Raw genomic sequence first — 21,927 nt, forward strand, 5'->3', positions numbered from 1 at the left:
CCCTACAGGGGCTTGAATAGGTTACCAGTCCTTCATATAGGGATGGTTAAAGGGACACTATAGGCACCCAAACCAATTCAGCTTATTGAAGTGGTCTGGGTGCAGTGTCCCAGGTCCCTTTATCCCTGCAAAGGTAATTATTGCACTTTTTAATAAAGTCGAATAATTACCTTTCAGGGTTAACTCCACCTCAACCTAACAGACAGTCACAAGAGCATGATTATCTAACCTTTTGACTTCCCTGGGCCGCTTTCAGTGCAGAGGAATTGTGTTGGGCCACACATCAAATATATAATATATATAAGGAATATAACTTTAAAAGCCATTTTCTTAATTTTGATATTTCAATTGTTTAGTAGATAACTCCCTTATTTTCATCCTTGTGTGATTGGGATATTTAAGGATATCAAATTAGGGAGCCATCTACTAAACACATACATATGTATATACATATGCACACATAACCACAGGCCCACACACACACACAATCAGACATATACAGTCACATGCACACACACAATCACAGACCTATAATACAATCACAGATATATACATACAATCAGATCCACACACACACACACAAAATCATACACATAATCACAGATTCACACACAGAATCACACTTATACAAACACATGATCACAAATACACACATAATCACAGACATACACACAGACCCCCTCCCCCCACACAGAGTCACTGACAAAACATATAAAAAAAAAAAAATACAAAAAAAATGACACACACACACACACACACACATTTAGTACTAAAGAGGTCCACCCAGCCTCCCTACCATGCTCTGGGAGGGCTGAAATGGATCCTCTGTCCCTGGTGGCCAGTGGTTGCTGCTAGGCTGGAACCTCTGTGCTTTTACCGCACAGGTCCCGCAAGTGCCCAGCAGTGATGCCGATGCCGGGTTGACATCATAGCTCGGCGACTGGCTCACGGCTAGGTACTCGAGGAAGCTGTCCAGCAGGAGTACAGAACATAGTGGGCTCCCTGCCTCCCGGTGTACCGGCAGTGCGGACAGCAACCAGGCCACACTGTTATCAGTGGGTTGGACACCTAGGCACAATAAGGACTTGTGGGTCATTAGGCATCTAACTGACGGGGGACGGCCTCATGCTATGAATGAGGACATCTGGCTTCACTCAAAACCCCCATAGGAAAGCATTATATAATGCTTTCCTATGTGTGGGCAGGGAGGAGGAGTCCTAATGCGAGTGTGACCATCGCCGCACATGCGCATTGCTTCCCACCGCCCCAGGGCCGACCCGTCCATAGACCACTGTGGAGCCATGGCTCCAGGCGGCACTTGGACAGGGGTGGCATTTTTTTGACCCCTGTCACCATCTAAAACAGAACTTCCCAACCCTTGGTGGCAGTGCAGCAGCACTGCACGGGTTGGTAACCTGTGTGAAGGTCCATCGGGTGGCCCATGCTCTTAGGCCATTCGATGGACATATGCAATAAAGGGCCCAGTCGTGTGCTGTGGCGCTTTAACAGCGCAACCGGGCCCCTTCCTATGAGCAAGGCGGAAGGGACAGCCGCTCACTTCCTCCCAGCTCTCACACACACACACACACTGAGATGCAGCGAGGGAGAAAGGAGACACGAGAATGGGGCCGGACCAGGAGAGCAACTCCCACCAGCCACAGCCAGCAGAAGGTAAACTGCTGGGTGGCTTAATTTTTTTAATGTGTGCATCTATGTGTAATGTGTGTGTATATCTGTGTAGTGTGTGTATCTGTGTGCGTGCGCATGTTTGTACAGTGTACATCTGTGAGTGCGCGCGCGCATGTTTGTACAGTGTACATCTGTGAGTGCGCGCGCGCATGTGTGTAGAGTGTGCATCTGTGTGTGCACGCGCGCATGTGTGTAGAGTGTGCATCTGTGTGTGCACGCGCATGTGTGTAGAGTGTGCATCTGTGTGTGCACGCGCATGTGTGTAGAGTGTGCATCTGTGTGTGCACGCGCATGTGTGTAGAGTGTGCATCTGTGTGTGCACGCGCATGTGTGTAGAGTGTGCATCTGTGTGTGCACGCGCATGTGTGTAGAGTGTGCATCTGTGTGTGCACGCGCATGTGTGTAGAGTGTGCATCTGTGAGTTTGTATGTGTGCATAGTGTATCTTGTATGTGTAGTGTGTGTATCTGTTTGCATGTGTAAGTGTAGTGTGTGTATATGTCTATGTATGTATGTAGTGTGTGTATCTGTATGAGTCAGTCTGTGTGTGTGTATGTCTGTGTATCTGCAGGCTTATCAGTGTGTGTGCGCGCGCATCAGTGTTTGATATATACTGATATACTTATACATATACTGACACAAATGCACAGACACACTGATACATGTGCAGATATACAGAGAGAGATACAAACACTGCCACACATGCAGATACACAGACAAACAGATGCAATCACTGACACATATATAGACACACAGATACAAACACTGACACACATTCATATACACAGACAGTGTATAGACACTCATTACATCCCCAGCGCACACACTACATCCCCTGCATACACATACACACACACACATACTACTATTGCAGAAACATATTTTTTGTTATACATGGATTATTAATCCTGCTCTGTAGCTACACACAGAACTGCAAGTTTTAATGATCGAATTAAAAAAAAATGCTTAGCCATCCCTTGTACACTCCAGGTATTCCCCACTGGGAACATGAACGAGATGCATAATTTTACAATGAACACATAGCTTGCACAGATATAAGTTGTGAGTTCAGCTTTTATCTCTGGCTGTTCTCTTCTCCAGGTGACCTTGTGCAGAGTAGGCTAGCTAAATCCCCTGCAGGACCTCTTAAATCTTCTGAGAAGTTGATACAGCACAATTAAGCCCCAAATGAAAACCACATCAAGAAGAAATGGATAAAAGAATGGACCAAAAAGAATAAAAAAAATAAATAAAACATAACACAAATATAAAACAAAATACACAAAAGGAATCCTGGACTTTATTTAGGCCATTTGTATTCCAGTTTCAGCAGTGAATTCCATTGACTATATGTATAGTCGACACTTTAGTCTCTGTATAATATTTTTAACTAGCTAGATTAGTCAGCATGCTATGTATCTAGAATTATCATGCCATACAGCACTAATGTCTGCCTGTATTATACAATAAATCTGGAAGCATGGTCCTGCTCATTTGACTACAATCAATGTTTAGAGCATGAATCCCAAACTATTACATATATTCAAAGTAAAATATATGTGCAAAGCCCCTGATTTACATTCTCAGTCCTACATTACACGGCCCCATCAGTTTAAACCTGGTCAGAGTAATATTGTGAATTTAGATTCGGCTGCAGTGCTTTAGAAGTGATTGTGGTGTACACGTGACAAAGTGATTAACATTTCCCCAATTATTTTCCTGTGGGATTTCCTGAAAGTTAGTCTAAAGCTTCCTTACATAAAAGGATTGCTTCAGGCTCCCCCAACCAGAATGGGAAATTTAAATCAAGAGCCACTCCAAAACAGACCTGCTTATTATTCTTCTTACAGCTAATGAATGGACGACCTTTCTAGGTCACATACTGCTAAAGTAAGGTGGGATGGAATTCAGCAAATATTTAAACAACCTTAAGTAATTCCATATAAATTAGCCTAAATGAGACGGGTATAAAACATATGGATGACTTTTTTTTAAATTGACCAAATCTGTAAATAAAATGAAATCAAATTTGTTTAATTCCAGGAGATTGGTCGCAGTATTTTCTAAAACTTAACTCATCCAAAACAGAGCTACAAAGTATCTTCGCTGCCACATCCATACCTTACGTGAACTCTCTTGGACGGAAGAGATCACCTACCAGCCTTCTCTACTAACTGTTGCTTGGTAATCGCAACTCTTGTTATCCCAGGGGTTTGTTTACTAGTCTAAAGACAGGCTAAGCCTCATGGGAATTTATTTTTCACAAACATCTGCAGTTTTGTTTCTACTGTATCTAATATCGTTCATTCTGCACATTAAAGGGATACTCCATGACCCAAATAAAAATAAATTAAATAAAAGCACTGTTTAGTAGATATACCTCCCATGAAAACACACATTTATTTCTGCATTTTATCATTGGTGGGTATATCTAAAAAGAGCTTCCCAAGTCTCTTGTCTGCAGCCTTTGCAAGCCCTCCCCTTCTAACCTCGCCCAGACTTTCTGTGGCTGTCCAATCACAGATTTCCAATGAAGCTCAATGAGAATTATTTTGCAAGGCTGGTGCTCTGGGCAGTTGATGCCTCTTGTGTTTAGTTCCACTTAGATAACCAAACCAGGAAGTAACAGGATCCGTTGTCTGATTGACAGCAAAAGGGGGTTTAACCAGGTTAATTTATAAAAGTGACAATTTCTTCACACATAAAGCACTTCAGCAAGCTGGAGTCTGGAGTGTCCCTTTAATGGGGCATTACATGGTGGATTTACTAACAAGACACTTCTTATGGTGGGCCATTCTAGCTAACCCACAGATGCTTATTCACTTAAATGATAGAGTTAAGGAACACTCTTCCAGGTATAACTTCACAACCATCACATGAGAACATTATAGCATTTCTACCCAAGGGCATATGGATGTAGATCTAGAGGACTGGTAATTTTGTTAAACAAAAAAAAAAAAAAAAAATGCAACAGTATGCTCTAAATTTTAAAGTTAGCCGCTGCTTACATTATCTAGCTAAATTCCAGTTTGGATCAGTGAAGTATTTGATAACGTTCTTGTGAGTTTGGATGCCCATGATATAAAACCTGCATAATGAGCATTATGAGAACAGAAGTTCCAGTGACTTTCAATCCTAGGAATAAGTCAGCAGACTGCATTCTTTCAGCACTGCTGGGGTAGTTTTGACGTCCTCTCACAGTTTCCGAACACAATTAGGCATGCCCAAGATTGTACGTTATTCTGTACACTAGATCTGTAAATGAATCTCCTAGGCTTTGCCACATTTTGTCTTTTTCTCTTATTAGTAAAATTTTCCATGTTACAACTCAAGTAATTTAGTAATTTCTTGGGTCAACGAACCATGGAATATTATGAACAAACAGTGTTATGTACAGTGCAGAAGGAATCTGGCATTTACATCCTCTCGCTGCAATGGGCTGTAAAACTTCCAAATCAAAAAACGAATAGTGGAAAACACATTGAGTTGTTTAAAAGTGAAATTGGTGATCTATGCAAGAATCTGGCCATTCTATGTTCTCCGACATAATGGTTTATAAAATTCAAGTTCTTGATTTTGTACTGCACAGAACACCATTGTACAAACTATCTGTGGAAATAGTGTTTTGGAGAAAGCACAAAAAAAGGCCACATAGAGCAGACATCAACACCAATGGGTGAGTCACTCAAACATTAAACAATTCTAACTCTGGGAGTGCAGGGAGATTAGATGTAAGTAACCTCCCAAATGTCAGATAAATTACTTCTAAAAAGGGCAAACTGCAAGGCCTTAAGAGGGCTATAAAATGAAAAATAACTGAGAATAAAAAATGTATATGTTACATAGCTGAAAAGAGACTTGCGTCCATCAAGTTCAGCCTTCCTCACATTTGCTTTTTTATGTTGATCCAAAAGAAGGCAAAAAAACCCAGTTTAAAGCACTTCCAATTTTGCATCAAGCTAGGAAAAAAATTCCTTCTTGACCCCAGAATGGCAGTCATATTTATCCTTGGATCAAGCAGTTATTTCCCTATATTGAAAGATTATATCCTTGAATATTCTGTTTTTCGCAAGTATGCATCTAGTAGCCGTTTGAAAATCTGTATGGACTCTGATAAAACCACTTCTTCAGGCAGAGAATTCCACATCCTGATTGTTCTTACAGTAAAAAAAAAAAAAACACAACACAAAAAAAAAAACCACACCTTTCTTTTGCCTTAGATGAAATCTTCTTTCTTCCAGTCTAGACGCATGACCTCGTGTCCTATGTAAAGTCCGATTTGTGAATTGTGAATATGTAAAATTGTCTTGATAATATAAACAGCATATGTTGCCAATGTTAAAAGGAACACTATAGATCAGGAACACAAAGTATTATAAACCGGGTTTAAACCAGAGTCATGAAGGCAATGGGTGAGAATCGATAAATCATTATTTGCATGTTAGTATTAAGGCACCAACAAATTCCACAGCACTGTACAATGGGTGGACTAAGACACATATTTAGAACCAGACATATTGTGAGCCACTTGGTGATGTCATGTGACAATGCAGAGCCTGGGCTCAGAGATCACCCCTGTGACGGACCTTGGATCCTTTGTACAGCTCTGTTAATAAACAGGTTTACATGAAAGCTCTTTGTATTGGCCCAGTATAGATACACAAGGCTGCACAGCATCATTTGTTAGACATGTGCAATTTGTTTCGTTCCAAATGCAAATTCGCATGAATTTCGGAAATTCGGATGCTTACGAATGTCCAAAGTGCCGAATCGAACCAAATTGCTGTATTGCAGAATTTCTGAACTAAACTGAATTGCCAAATTTTGGAAGTGCCGAACTGCTTCGGATTTCTGAAAAGTGGCAAAACAGGAGAGGGTTGGGGTAGGGTAACGCTAAGCCTATTCCTAACCCCACTCCGACCCCTAACTCTACACTTACCTGAAATGCCGAACCGAATATTTTTCCCCATGCACATCCCTATAATTTGTGTTCCAGTTCTGCAACAGCCGAGGGTTTATCATTTGACTGCACCTTCGTTCATTTCTGATCGTGCTGTTCAACAACAGTTATTCAAGCCCAAAGGCATTCAAAGTTTTTAGGTTAATATTTAACCCTTTGAAGAACATTAGAAGGGTGTGTAACACTGAAGAACACTGCATTAGCATCCCCTTCGGTATTCCACTGATTAACAAATCTCTTGAAGTTATACACAATTAATTGCCTAATTAGAAGCTAATTTCCAGAATTCTGTGAGTGAAACTTCCCACTTAAACATACTAAAATTAAGCATGAATTAATAATTCTATATCTCTGCATTGCTATATGCTACTAAATGAGGACATTTTGAAAACTTTTTTTTAATTATATTTTTTTATGACCACTGGCTCTTTGGCTAGTATTCTGGACGATCGTTGTCTGTGTGGTTACAGACACATCCCGGAGATACAAATAGAGTTACCTTAGCCAAGCACATGCCATTTCAATGACAAACTGCGCGCCTTCAAACATCATTTGGGAATGTGACTCATCACGAAATGGATTAGAGCCAGTCGGACAATGTGAAACATCATTCCCAAACAAAACATAGATACAAGACAATAAAACCTGCCACCCAAAAGAAACTATCCCCATCCCCCACCCCCCCCCCCCCCCCCAAAAAAAAATCTACAGGGATAAAATGACCAAGAAAGATTAGACTTATTGCAAAGGTGATCAAACCTGGTTTAATTTTGTGATATAATTTCTCTCCAAGTCTTAACACAATTCGCAGTAATGAGGATATATTTAATTACGTCCATTGCTGAAATCTTTGGAGCATTTATTCAACCTCTTGTAATCTTATATATTAACTATTTAATTAACTAGTGGACTGGAACTTGCAAAGAATGTACTTGCCAAACAAATGTTGCATAAGAAGTGTGCAAGCATAATTAGACGTGTAAGCATAATTAAATCACAACCCTACCTGTGTATAACTGAATCGACCATGTTCAATTTTAAAAAAAAATCTATTTCAGTAGGCAACGATACCCAACACTGTAATATTATTCCTGAAAGAGACACAATAGATGGTACACGCAGACAAAACAAGCCTACGTATGCAAAATGTACGAAGGATAGGCATTGGTGATAGAGAATAAACCTTTTTCAAATTATTAACCCCCTTTAGGACCAGACGTGTGTATTGCTGGTACGCCTGTCACCAAGGGGTTAAAATAGATTCTCTCATTTGTTGCAGAATCTAATTAGAGAAACCAGAGCACTAGATCACACACATTGTGCTGCCTGACAACAGAATCCATTTGAAAATTGCATTCCAGGCTGATGTGGGTTTTTTTTTGGCTACCAGCAGAATCCTAATGGGTTTAGCAGTTTGCTGAGGATTCATGCTTACGTGGGACTTCTTTAGAGCAGTTTGATTTATACTTGTCTCTGATGAGCTCATCACTGATCTATGCACCCATACGGTTTTATGCATCATTAATTAAAAGCATAGTTACTCAGCATATGATGATGTACTCCAAGAGACGATAGGACAGCTATATAGGTTAAGACAGCAATGGAAACAATCGCACAAATATATATATATATATATATATATATATATAAATATTAAGAAAAACAAACAGCGAATTAAATAAAAGAACAAGAAACATTAGATTATCTTCCAAAAGACCAAATTTAGAAAACAAGGGAGAGGGATACTAAGTATTAAAAAAAAAAATTAAGATTACAATAATCCTATAGATTACCAATACAGATGGCTTGGTTGTATATGGAGAATTCTTGGTTGTATAGGGAGAGGTATTAGCAGTAGAAAGAGGGAAGTGCTCATGCCATTGTACAGAGTACGGGAGACAGGGGGATAGGATAGAAACATCTAAAATATATAAAGGAATTCAACACACACACACACACACACAATATTTAAAAGAAGAAAACTACCACAACAAGAGGACATAGCTTTAAATTAGAGGGGCAAAGGTTTAAAAATAATATCAGAAAGTATTACTTTACTGAGAGGGAAGTGAATGCATGGAATAGCCTTCAAGCTGAAGTGGTAGTTAACACAGTAAAGGAGTTTCAGCATGCGTGGGATAGACATAAAACTATCCTAACTATAAGATAAGGCCAGGGACTAATGAGAGTATTTACAAAATTGGGCAGACTAGATGAGCAGAATGGTTCTTATCTGCCGTCACATTCTATGTTTCTATGGCAAAGCAACTACATAGTGACGTGTAATATGGGCCAATAGGCAAATTGCTAGCTGTCCTTTCTAAATACGCTCATCATAGCTTACAGCTAGATGATTTTCTTTCCCTTGTTTTAAGCAATTAATGACAATAAAATTTTATTCAGCATTCATACCTAGAACAACACTAAATGTCCCAAGTTTTTGTCAGTGGGTAATTTAAGAACTCACATGTTCAGCAAATTGAATATGCATGAAACCCTCCGCAAATAATTGCCCGATAAGCTTACATCAAAAGGACACCTGCCAGACTCCATGACACCAGTGGATCACTCAAAATGAGCACCTTCAAAAAACATTAAAGTTTTTTGTTTTTATTACTTGGAAAAAATAAAATAAAAGCATTTCTATACAATACATACAATTATCAAAGGAAGGGTTGGCAAAAACTTCGGACAAACACTTCAATTTAAATTTAAAACAAAATGTGTCAATGTTGATCTAAAGTTCAATGCTAATAATTTTTGTTTCAAGCAACATGCTAACCGGTTAGTAATTAAATAAATGAAAGTGAAATAAAGGGAGAATTATTTAGAAGATTTTAAAACAACGGTGTCAGTTTAGACTGTTAGAATTTAATTGATGTTCCAAAGATATCAAACAATACATTAGTGACAACATTACTTTATGTATGTGCTGATTTTTTTGTAAAATTTAGCAAAATGCAGTTTCAGATACACTTTTTGCCATTTCTGTACAATGGGTGACAGTCGACAGTACAGCTTTAAGTGTTCAGTACGGCACCCAACATTGGTACGTGAAGGACTTGAGCTAAAAAGAACATCTCTGCCCTATGTACAAATGTGTTTTCTTAATACTCCCAGAATGCCATGCAGCAATATGAAAATAATCAAACGTATCATTAATACACTTTACATTTACTGCCCTATAGGATTACTACAGATTTTTTTTTTATTTTCTTATTTTGCTCTTTTGCCCTCAGATTTGCAATTAATTTGTTAATGTTCCAGAATTCTCGGTTAAGTGAAGAAAGGTCATTAGAGATTGAGTCACTGCAAGAGTTAACATAACTGGTTTAACCACTCAATATCTGGGTCATCTGAATGTCAAACTTGTAGAAAGTGCATCTCTTCAATCTAATACTGTGGCTCAGACATCCAGAAATAACGTGGTTTGCCTTTTGTTGATGTGTAGCATCACGCTACCCCCAGCTTAACCTATTACAATGCAGAGCAAGTTCAGAGGCCGCTGGGAGATTCACTACAGGCCTGTTTTGAACATAACCACAGGAAGACGTTGGATAAACTCTCTCACAGTGATTCCCCATCCCTCCAGCAACGCCCTTGCTTGCATAAATTCTAGCCAACACAGTTCAGCGTCCCTTGTAGTTTCAAGAAGAGTAGAGCATCATTTTTAAACCAAACAAAAACAGATGCATTCAGTGAATTTTTTACGGGGACCAAAACTTTTAAAGGCAATTCTCAAAATAGTGTCAAACTGACAGAAAAACTGGGTCATTTAGAGCTAAACCAGCTAGGCCAATGTTAAATGCCTATTTTAAGCAGAAATGGTTAGTCACCCTAATTATGGCCTTCACAACCTGCAGCCCCCTCCCCCCCCCAGATGTTTTGAACTACAATGCCCATGATTCTTTGAATGAAACAGAAAGCCAGGGAGTCATGGGAGTTGTAGTTCAAAACATCTGGGGGGGGGGGGGGGGAGGGGGGGGTTGTGCCTGCTCATGACTCTTCAGGTTTAGTTTAACTACAGACCAAGGACTGCAAGTACACAGCACCCAGCTATTAAAAACTGCAATTCCCATGATGCATAGCAAGTGCTTGAAAGCATATTCAAACAGTCACCTGTTAAATACCTTCATTTTATGTGTATATTAAAGTGCAAAATCAGATAAGGGCATATTCATTGATAACTGTAGTAGATACACAAAGATTTATGAGACATTCTTACTTATCTGGGTCTTCAAATTCTAAATAAAATTGGGGGATCCTCTACCCAACTCTGATTGAGGTCTTTAATGCCAAGTAGAGGTATTGTTACTTATTGCAACACTTATTTTTTCTTGGAGTTAAAGAATAAAAAAAAAAAAAAAAAGAAAAAAAAAAGTTATGAAACCTTAGTAAAATGTTTTCTGCGGCTTGAATTTATTAGGCCAACTTTTAATCTACTCATTTCATTAAAGGGGTATTATTTTCAATAGATAAGTAACGTTATTTAGAAGGTTATATTAATAGAATTTCAGGGACAATGGTTTACAGTGGAACAATCTGCTGGGACACGCCAGTTGGTTTGCATAGTAATCAATCATGTTTTTCCTGGAGTTTGACATTCAAATCTCAACCCTCTACAAGATGGAGTTTAGTGGATAAACCCCATAAGCTTTGCCTGACTTCCAGGACCGGTACTAGGGCCTAGCTGAATATCTATCAGCCAAGAGCAAATGCCCTGTAAACAGCATTAAGTTGACGGGCTATAAGGGTGGCGAAGGATGAAGATAGCAATGTTGGTGAGGAAGTAAAAATTTTACGTCAAAATGTTAGAAATTAAAATTTTTCCATATTGGCTATTCTGGCCTGAAATTTGAAATTCACTGAAGTACCCTACAATTCATACTCTTGTCTAGTGGATAACCTGGATAGTGTTGGTCACAGATGATGTACAGACACTTGGAATTGTCTGTACATGAAGCATTATTTTTGTACTCGGTTTCCATTACACAGTAACAGTTAGGTGTTGATCATTACTTAAAAGGTACATTCTCGCCTCCATAACAATTTCAGCTCATTGAAGAGTTTATAGGGGCAGGAGTTTCGGGAAACTGTTCTTCGTACAAGGATTTAAACAATTTTAGAACAGTTTAACCCAGATGTTGGGACTCCGGTACCAGTCATTTCGACCATCCAACTTCCGTCCTCTCTGCTTCTGCAGTATGGGGAGGGTTTAAACGGAACGGCCAGTGAAAAGCTATAGAAACACAATTAAAAAAAAATAATTCAGCCAAAAAGATGGAGAAAAGTGGAGTGATTCAAAACGTCAGGCACCCGTTTCCATTTAACCCTCTTTATATAGGTTATAAGAACAGAGAAGGATTAAGATCCCACTGGATCCTAAGCAAGTTAATCGTTTGGGGTCCCTTTCATTGTTCACATAGGAATGGCTAATGTCTCCAGAGACCCTTCCAAACCCCTGGGCAGTGCCTTGGGTGGCGTTACGGGTAATCCTGCTCAGGTACAAGATCGCAGAAACCTAAGTAAACACCCCACTTGGTGCTTGTAAATGTTGTAGGCCCCAGAAAAGCAAAGCTATGGTTTAATGTGCTAATGTTTAGAAATAAATTACATTTCAGTATCGCATAACACGGGATATGGTTGATTATATGTTTCTTACCTGTTCTATGTTAAATTTTGGATATATTTTGTATTAATATTGTTTTTGTATTTAATGTACCCTAATGTATCAATGCAATGTTTTGTGAACCCAGGACATACTTTAAAACGAGAACAATCTCAAAGTATCCTTCCTGGTAAAATATTTTACAAATAAATAAATATTGCACTTTAGAAATCGAGGCATCACGTGCAGATCAAGTATGCGTTAGATGCAAATACATGCTCCTGTAATGTACTAGGCCCAAAACACATAGCCGCCATCTTGCAAGTGCCTAAACCCCCTAAATTTCTGCCTGTATGTCTCCCACACAGAGAATACGTGTACTCTTTGGGGACCTGCTAACAAAATAATATGCAACTTCACGGGTGTATTTTCATATGACCCAGCAGAAATATGACATAAATGGAAACTAGTCTAAACTAACTTTATCAAGTAGTTAAACAGACTGAAAAAAATGCAGGTACGGTGTTCAGAGCTGGTATCGTTTTTCAAACGTTGATATGCGTGTCAAAACAGCAAACTCGAAATATCAACACTGAAATTGCAAAGCATTCATTTTAGTGCCAATCATTAGATAACTGGCAGTATAGGTTCAGTTACGGAGTTTTTATCCTTTCCTCAATGGGACATGTAGTTCATGGCATTACAAGTGTGCTAACTTTGATCTTCCTTGCTTGCTATTAGGTGTAAAACAAGGAATTATGTGGTTATGGTTAAAGGTTAGGGGCTATGGAAGGTAGCTCAAGACTTGGAGTTATTGAGGTAAATATTTGTGGTCAGATGTAGGCTAGGTTTTAGGGAAGATAGAGTTAGATTTCAGCTAAGGGTTTTTGAAGTCAGGCTTAGATTTCAGAAGGAAGATAAAGATTGATTTCGGCTTGTGATTGTAGACTATACACCTAGATTTCGGGTAGGGGTCGTGGAAGATACAAATAGATTTCGGATATGGGTTGTGGAAGTTACATTTATATTTTGGGTAGGAGTTATGAATACTTGGAGACTTTGCACAATACTTTTTGGTATTCAATGTGCTGTAGAATATAGCTATTAATAATAAAACAATAATTCTAAATGCAGTCCATAGCATCTGAAGTGTATAGGATTTTAGGAAATTAGTGTTGGAACTAGCATCATTCAGGATTATAGGAATTGTTGTCTGCTAGGTTGTAAAAGTAAAATGGTACCCAGACTGTACTCAGTCACCATTCACAGTGCAGAGACAAAATTCACTCAATTCTGAAATAAATGCCAAAGTAACAGTATATATATATATATATATATATATATATATATATATATATATACATATACATATACACACACCAACAATGTGTGTATCCTTGCACTCATGACTCAGGAGTCACTTGATCCTGAGGAAAATCCCTGTGTGGACCGAAACGTGGATCTATTTATCTGATGAAATAAAGCACTATTGAATTTAAAGACCGTGAGTGCAGCCTGTACTTCCACATACATACATACATTAATATAATATATATATATATATATATATATATATATATATATATATACACACACACACACACACACACACACACACAGTATATGTGTGTATGAAGTGGAATTGAGGCAAAAATGTGGTTCTTTGTTGAGCTCATTTGCATATGCCTATCCAGAATCCCTTGCAGTAGTGAGAGCACTGTTAAAGTTAAATTTCTGTCTTATGGCTTGACTGGTGTTTGCATTTGTGTTTAGCAATATATATTACACACACTGAAAAGATTGTGGCAAGGCCAAACACGATACAACTCTCCACAATGTAAACACAAAAATAATACTGTAATGCATCACCTGTATAGTATTAGTATAATATATATATCCTAAAATTAATATTATGTCTGTGTGATTTGATCTAGAGCACATTTCTAAAGAAGAAATAAATTTTATGGGAAATCTGTATCATAGCATAAATTTAAGTTTATCTGATTAGCATGAAGCTGCAAAGTATGAAGGTATGTTTCTACCCCAGAGTAATAAAGTTACACAAACATAAGAGTTATTACAATTGATTTTGAAGTAATGCTGATTTGAAAGCATGTTTATTAATTCGATTTAGAATTTACAAAAAAAAAAAAAAATCCACAACATTTTTTAGTCCATTAAATTTCCACAGTTCCATGACTATCCCATTTAACCCCTTAAGGACACATGACATGTCATGATTCCCTTTTATTCCTGAAGTTTGGTCCTTAAGGGGTTAAGTGAGTTGGATTTCATTATTAGTCAATGGAAAGAGAAAATGAAAGCACCATATGGACTTTAGGTCAACAGCCACATTGAATGAGAGCTTGTTCATTGAATGCAGCTCTCCAGTGATGATCCCCCCCACAGCAATCCCTGTTTCACAACTCCAGGCTAGCTTTTAACTTAACCACAGCTGGGATACTGAGAAACCCCATCATTGCTATAGCTACACCTGTAATTAACTAGGAATATTATCCAAACCCACCTTGAGGAGAGGAGGGGGCAGTGGAGTAATGGAGATTGGAAAACACCAGTTCACATAGTAATGATGACAACAACCCCCACCTCCCCTTGACACTCACATTTTGGAAATGAAAAAAGTATAGCCCACCCCAATTAACCCTTTGCTGCCAGAGGAAGAAAATATATTGCAGCCACGTTACTAGAGAAAAATAAATATGCAATAATTTAAAGACAAAAAACATAGGAATCCTGAGAAGCTAGTATAGATGATAAGGCATTTAGTTACCATTGCAAAACTGTAAGAGAGAGGTGGTGTCATAGAGGCTGCTGCTATAAGGAGAGAATCCGTCCTCCATGCTGAGTGATCTTTAATCCGCTCTCCTTTCTTGGTGTCAGATCCCTTGTTCTCCCCCCTTCTTTGCTCCTGGGAGCTGTGTGACCCCCCGCTTCTCTCTCCCTTGCTCCTCCGCCGGGCAGGGTCAGTAGCTTCCTCCCTGAGGTCGAGGTACTGTCTTTAGTCTGCAGCCTCCCTCGGTTACCATGACAACCGCTGCAAGGGGTTGCTGTCTGCACCCTGGATGGGGGGCTCAGTGGGGTTTAAGGATGCAGAGACCCCTGTGCTCTGTCTGTGTGCTCCTGCCTCTACCTAGCAGTAAGGGAGGCAGTCTGGCTGCAGCAGTAGGGGGAGTGGGTGAGAGGCTGGCTCTCCCTTTTTTTTTTTTTTTTTTTGGGATGAGGACTTGAACTTGCGGTGTCCCCGCCCCTACTTCCCGGCTGAGACGTCTCAGACACAGAGAAGAGCTCTCACATTAACCCTTCCCGTGTCAGGGCATTTCCCATCTCAGCCTTGCCATGTCATGGAGGGCTTTGTAGAAGTGGAGGTTGTAGCGGTTGTCAACGTTCCAAGTTTAGAACTTTGCCCCACATCAGTGGAATGTAGCTGCTGCCTTTAGAACTTTGAACCAGAAAGGGTGTATGTGCAGATCACAGAGGGGCTTATGTACTAAACTGGGAATTGCTGGGAAAGGAAATACCTATGAATAGCACAAATTGGACTAAAATATTTTTGCGGTTCTGTAAAGAAAAAAAACTGAATGTCTCCAGCTTTGCTGTAGTTACACCTTGTTTTCTTTTTCTTTTTTTTAAATTAACTTTGAATTTCTGACAGTTCAAGATTTACTGAATCTGTCACCTGCAGCTGCAAGGGATACAGATTCCTTTGTGTTCAATGTAACAATTAAAGGGACACTGTAGGTACCATAAGCACTTCAACTGATTGAAGTGGTTGTGGTGCCTTGAACCTGTGGGCGCCAGTTAATAATCCCTGTTTAAACGTTTTGCTCAACGTTTAGCTGACACGCTTGATCCCTGGCAGCCTGCAGCATGGCCCCTATTTGTGGCAATGTAAGTGAGGGCCTGGCTGTAGACTGCCAAGAACTGAGCAGTTCTGCTAAAAGGTGAGTCAACTGTTTAACATTAATGCAGGACCCGGAGCCTGCAAACACCTGTCAGCACAACCACTTCAGGCGAAGCGGTTATGGTGCCGAAAGTGGCCCTTTAACTCTACATCCCTCCTATACAGGATACAGCGGTAATGGTTTTATAGACTAATAACATATATATTAATATGGATATTATTTAGAGGAACACACTCAGGAACATAACCATTTCAGTGTGCTGTAGTTGTTATGGTGCAAGGAATACCCTGGCACTTTCCCAGTGTTAGGAGTCAAACATTTGCTCGCTGTTAGACAACTTACTGGAGGTCCACCAGGTGCTGGTCACTTCCTCCATAGACAGCAGGTCACTGATCCAGGTAAGTTGTCAAACTTTTAGCAAACTAATCGACCACTTACATTGTTGAAGGTACCCGGGCACTCCTGGTCCCATAACAAGTAGAGATTTTTGAGCTTCGAGTTTTCCATTAAAAACAATCAGTTTCAATCCAAAAAGTTGTCTCTTGTGACACAGGTCTCACACACAGTCAGAGCACCACACAGTCACCTTCCATCACACACATGCTGCCCTCACACACACATTTCTGTGTGATGACTGGAACTGAGATGAGTCTGAACTATGTATTATCCTACCAGGCAGCAGTATATCAGAGGCCAACCTATAGTCCAGAATGAAAGACTCCTGATTGATGGGGACTCTTCCTGGTGGGACGGGTCTGTCTCTTGCAGTGCTTGCATGTGCAGATGCTGCAATTTTAGTAACTTTAAAAGCATATTTTTTATTTTACCATTTTAATTTGTTTGTAAAATATTATCAAGATAACAGGGAAATTTATCAAAGCAAAACATCTCGCCCCCTCTGCACACATACTACAACCCCTATCGCCTACACGTACATATTGCATTCCCAGTGCACACACAAACACACTCTGCATCCCTAGTACAGACACACACACACTGCATCGCCAGCACACACACTACATCCACTACACACACTATATTCTCCCACTGTCTGTTTATGCATGTGTGTACCTGTCTGTGTGTACCTGCATAGGCCTATGTGCATGTGTCTGTGTGTACCTGCCTTTGCTTGTTTGTACATGTCTGTGTGCGCCTGTAAGCGCCAGTATGTCAGTATTTGCCTGTCTGTGCCTGTGTGCCTACCTGCGACTGTGTATGCCTGTCTGTGTGTGTAACTGTGCCTACGTGTGCTTGTGCATGTCTGTGTGTGTCTGCATGTCTGTGTCTATGTGTACATATCTGTGTGTGTCTGTAAATAACTGTGAATGTGCCAAGAGGCGTGTTAAGTGGTGGAATTAGGGATGGGTCGCTGTGGGGTTCGGCGACAGATGACCAATTGCGGCATGGCCTCCCTTTTTTGCTGTCCAAGTCCTCCCTTATTTCTTCCTCCAGGACATCCCATGCCATCCATTGAGGGTGAATTACATCACCGTAAGAAGATATTTTTTTCAGAAATGGGGTTGGGGGGAGAGGCAATGTCAGCAATATATGTCCCACGTGTCCCTATTTAGGAGTGGCAGTCCCTATTTTGAGCCCAAATACCACTGTCCCTCTTTTTTATCCCAATGTCCCTCTTTTCTAGGAGCTCCGTATTGTTGGTGTGTCTGTGTGTATAACAGAGTTTCACAGCAATAATACTCCCAGTAATGTGTCTTTAATCTACAATAAATGTGTGAAATCAGAAATCGCCCCTGGAAACCCCACTCACACCCCTAAAATGAACATGTCCATTTGAAATGTTCGAGGTATGAAGCAAGGGTTATTACAATCAAAGCAGTGTTTTAAAAAAACAAACAGTTTTTGGTTGGAGTAGACCTTTACATTTTAGTAAATTGAATCCATTTATTTCTAAAACCAAACAAACAAACAAACACACTTTTTTTTTACAGTATATAAGACCTTTTAAATTAAAATGTTGGTTCCCCTTAAGAGAGGCAACATAGCTTATCATCCCAGTGTTGAAGCTTCAGTGACTCCTTTTTTTGACAAGATCAGATTCTGTTTCAAAATGCAACAAGTCACTGATCTGTAAAGCAAGTGGGAGATCAGCTCACAGACCGAGACCAGAGTAGATTTGTTTGTGCCATGTGTATGTAGCAAAAGCCTGGGAACAGCCTAAGGCTGAATATGGGACTTAATGCCAGTGTTCTAATGCTTAGTGGGGTTTAACACACAGGATGAGGCTGCTCAACCTACCATAACACAGATTACAAAGTAAACTCTTTTTCCTCTTAATTACAATAATACATGTTCCTGGTCCCCTCTGGTTAAGTACTGGTGTAAATCAGGATACTATATATTTTTTATTTAATGGAAAAGTAGATTTATCAGTGTCGTTGCACAAAAATATTATCTTTCAACAAAGCACTAACACTAAACATAAATGACCTGAAACTAGAATTTTGTGAATACAATTGAGCCGCAGAATAACCTTATCTGTGGTTAAATAAGATTTTTTAATGATTATTGTTGTTCAGACAAGCTATGTTTTTTAGAATTTAAACATTCCCTTGTAAACTGGGGTGCGGTGTGTCAACCTTTCAAAGACTGTATAAAAGCACATGTGAGGTTGCTCAGTTTATTGCAGTATCATCATAAAAATAATTTTAATCTGTCGGACGCAAGTCTGATTGAGTGTCATTTATAGTTTTATATATATTTATTCATGCATGATGTTAGAGAGGAGACTGGTGTCAACCACTCCTTAAAACTTCCTTTTTTATTAATTTTAAAGGAACATGCAAAGTACCATAACCACTAGAGCGTGCTCTTGGAGTGAGTCCCAATTTGGCACCCTGACTAGGACTGGGGGCAATCTTAGTCTGGCTCTAAATAGTCACAGTAAATATGAACTGGGATTCTGGGAGTCAGTGATGTTTCAGGCGGTGGGTATAACTATAAACATAACCACACAGAAAAAAAAAAAGTATAAATAATTTAGATACAATGACTCACAGACACCAACCCTCACTCTCTAAATGGTCCCCACATACTCTATTATTGTCTCTTGGAAACCCCAAATTGCACACAGTCACTTTTTAATTAGAATTATAGATTCCTAGAAAAGCTGCAACTATCTTTGCTGAAATTCTTGGATCTAAAACAGGCCCTAAACTCTTTACGGTCTTAATTTATCACTTCATTTGAAAACACGCCATGAAGAATGGAAGCTCTGTCCTTGTAGCCTTGATGTGCATGTTCACATAACTGGCTTCGAGTGGGTTAAAATGTTTTCAGGAGTCCTAACAGCTCAATAACAAGAAGGGGAATGCATTGGTGCCAAAGCAGAACATATGGTTCTTATGAACACTAGGCCCCAGCACATTGCTTGATGTAATAATGTCATCCGATAGAGCAGACACAGCTATAGAATGGGAGCTGAGTTGAGCTAAATGTATTTTAGCAGAGACCAGGCTGCATTTATCATATTTATGTGCCATAGCAAAATGGAACCATAATAATAATTGTGTTTCATCATTTAATTTTTGGATTATATTACTGGCCGTGAGCTAAATGGTCTATTAGTCAGTGTCAACTGGCAGCCCTGCTACTTCCACCTCAAACAGAAAATTGGCCAGCATGATTCTAATATGTATATTAAACAACATTTATTTTAAAAGTGCCAACGCGTTTTGCAGTTTTTCTTCAGTTTGCTGTATTCTTCCACTAGATCTATAAAATACAGAGATTTCACAAAAATTGGATCATAACATTCTGTATTGTTACATAAAAAACAAATATGGTGACAATATAAGTAATATACATCTACAACGTAAAAAAACAAACAGAATGATTTTCTAATTTTTTTTATATAAAGATGTGTGTAATAGCAGTTTGCAATCACTTAAATCAGATGATGCCACCCTTTTGTTTGCTTGCTGTCAGAGTGAGCGCCAACTACAGCAAGTGGCCATTGGGCATCTTTCCTTTTTTTTTTTGCATTATAATCAACCCCTAGATAAAGTGTGAACAATAATCAATGGCAAAAAAGAAAATATTGCTAGATTGGTGTAATACACCTAATAAACCATCATGCAAAAATTAAAATAATAATTATGTAAGATATGTGTTTTGTTATTCAATAGCAAAAATATTTTGTTCTGTAGCTCCACCCACTTCCAGATAGAATGAATGAGACACCTGTCAGGAAATACACTGCTGTGTGTACGGATCCCATACCACTTGTGTAACATTCTCAATATGTGTATATATGCACGTACATTTCTGAGAGACCCTTGGTTCCTAGTCTCCTAATTCTAGCTCTACAGCTTTGAGATTGTGAATATGCTACAGCAGTAGGTATTTTCCTTTCATTTCAAAATTCTTACCTCTGCTATCCACTCCCCCAATGTGTATCAGTTTTTGAAAGATGGTGTGAAGAAGGTGTTAGATTCATAGAAATAGTATAGAATGGTTGACAATTCATGTAAAATAACAGCTTGCACACTGAGAATACCTTTAAGGCACTCTCAAGTCCTGATTCTATATATATCAAACTGGACTAAAAAAACAACAACATTTATACTCAATCTCTTCCTTGTCCTGCTTTAGTGCTTGTAGACAAGAGGGCTGTTGTTAAAGAACATTCTAAGCACCAAAACTACTACAACGCACTGTAGTAGCTATGGTGCCAGAGGGGCCCTGGTAACCCCTTCAAGGTAAGTAGTCAGATCATTTGTAAATGGTTTGACAACTTTTGTTGGGTCCACCAGGTGTTAGTTACCTCCCGAGGAGAGCCAGAAACATTTTGCACCAAGCAATATTTATAAAGCGTCAACTAATTCCGCAGCTCTCTACAATGGGTGGAATATGAGACAAGACTAGTTGGACGCACAGGAGCCAGCCCTGCAGTGCAAATTCTCCTAGAAGCTATGACTGGCACCCGGTGGACCCCGACTAAGTTATCAAACCGCTTCTGTATGGTATGACAACTTATCATGGTAGTGTGCCAGGGCATCCTGGCACCATAACCACTACATTGCTTTGAAGTGGTTATGGTTCTTGCAGTGTTCCTTTAAGCAAATGGGGTTTTGATGACCTCCTGATATGTGGAGAGTATGTATGAAACTAGTCATTCTCTCTTTTCCCATTTTATATTTCCCTTCCTCACCTAACTTATTGACGCATCTGCCATTTCCCCATGTTCAATGTTTTGGCGCGGTTACATCAGTACTTAAGGACATATCTTAGCATACTGAATGCTCACATTGTTAATATAAAGAATAATCTCATGTTTCCAAATAATACTTATTTTTTATACTTTATTTCATTTATTTTTTATTAATAATGTACTGTGCCTACTGTTAATTTCATATTTTACCAAACAAAATGCTTAATAAAACTGAATATGAAAAAAAAGGCTAACTTGTTGCTGAGAAGCTTAGAAATAATTAGCAAAACCTAAACTATTTACATACTGTTACAAATATTTAGAATGTTCAAGATCGACCTGAGTAGGTATTATCACAATCCAATATTTGTTAACATAATTCCACGCAATAATCTTCTAAAGACATTCACACAAACGCAATGATTACCAAGGGTATTTCAGATGCAACAAAGTTAATTTAAACAATAAATCCACAAATTTGCTTTCTTGATCATTTTACACTTGAGACTGTTCCTTAATATATTTTTACATACAGTGTAATATTCTGACAATGATCAGAATTATGTACGACCCTCTAA

The 21,927-nt window shown here is 39.0% G+C and overlaps 1 protein-coding gene across 7 annotated transcripts in view; it reads right to left on the bottom strand.

Moving 5' to 3' along the window:
* Window positions 1–21,927, bottom strand: part of EML1 (EMAP like 1) — a 149,599-nt gene that overhangs the window by 72,420 nt on the left and 55,252 nt on the right. The window contains exon 1 of one of the 7 annotated variants that reach the window (XM_063439767.1): window positions 15,048–15,630. The exons of the other annotated variants lie outside the window; for them this stretch is intronic. Within the exon in view, the coding sequence (XP_063295837.1) occupies window positions 15,048–15,117 (70 nt within the window). The 5' untranslated portion in view covers window positions 15,118–15,630. Of the gene's footprint in view, window positions 1–15,047; window positions 15,631–21,927 lie in introns of those variants that run through there. 7 annotated transcript variants of the gene reach the window in all.

This window comes from Pelobates fuscus, chromosome 13, assembly GCF_036172605.1.
Source record: "Pelobates fuscus isolate aPelFus1 chromosome 13, aPelFus1.pri, whole genome shotgun sequence".
Taxonomy (NCBI): domain Eukaryota; kingdom Metazoa; phylum Chordata; class Amphibia; order Anura; family Pelobatidae; genus Pelobates; species Pelobates fuscus.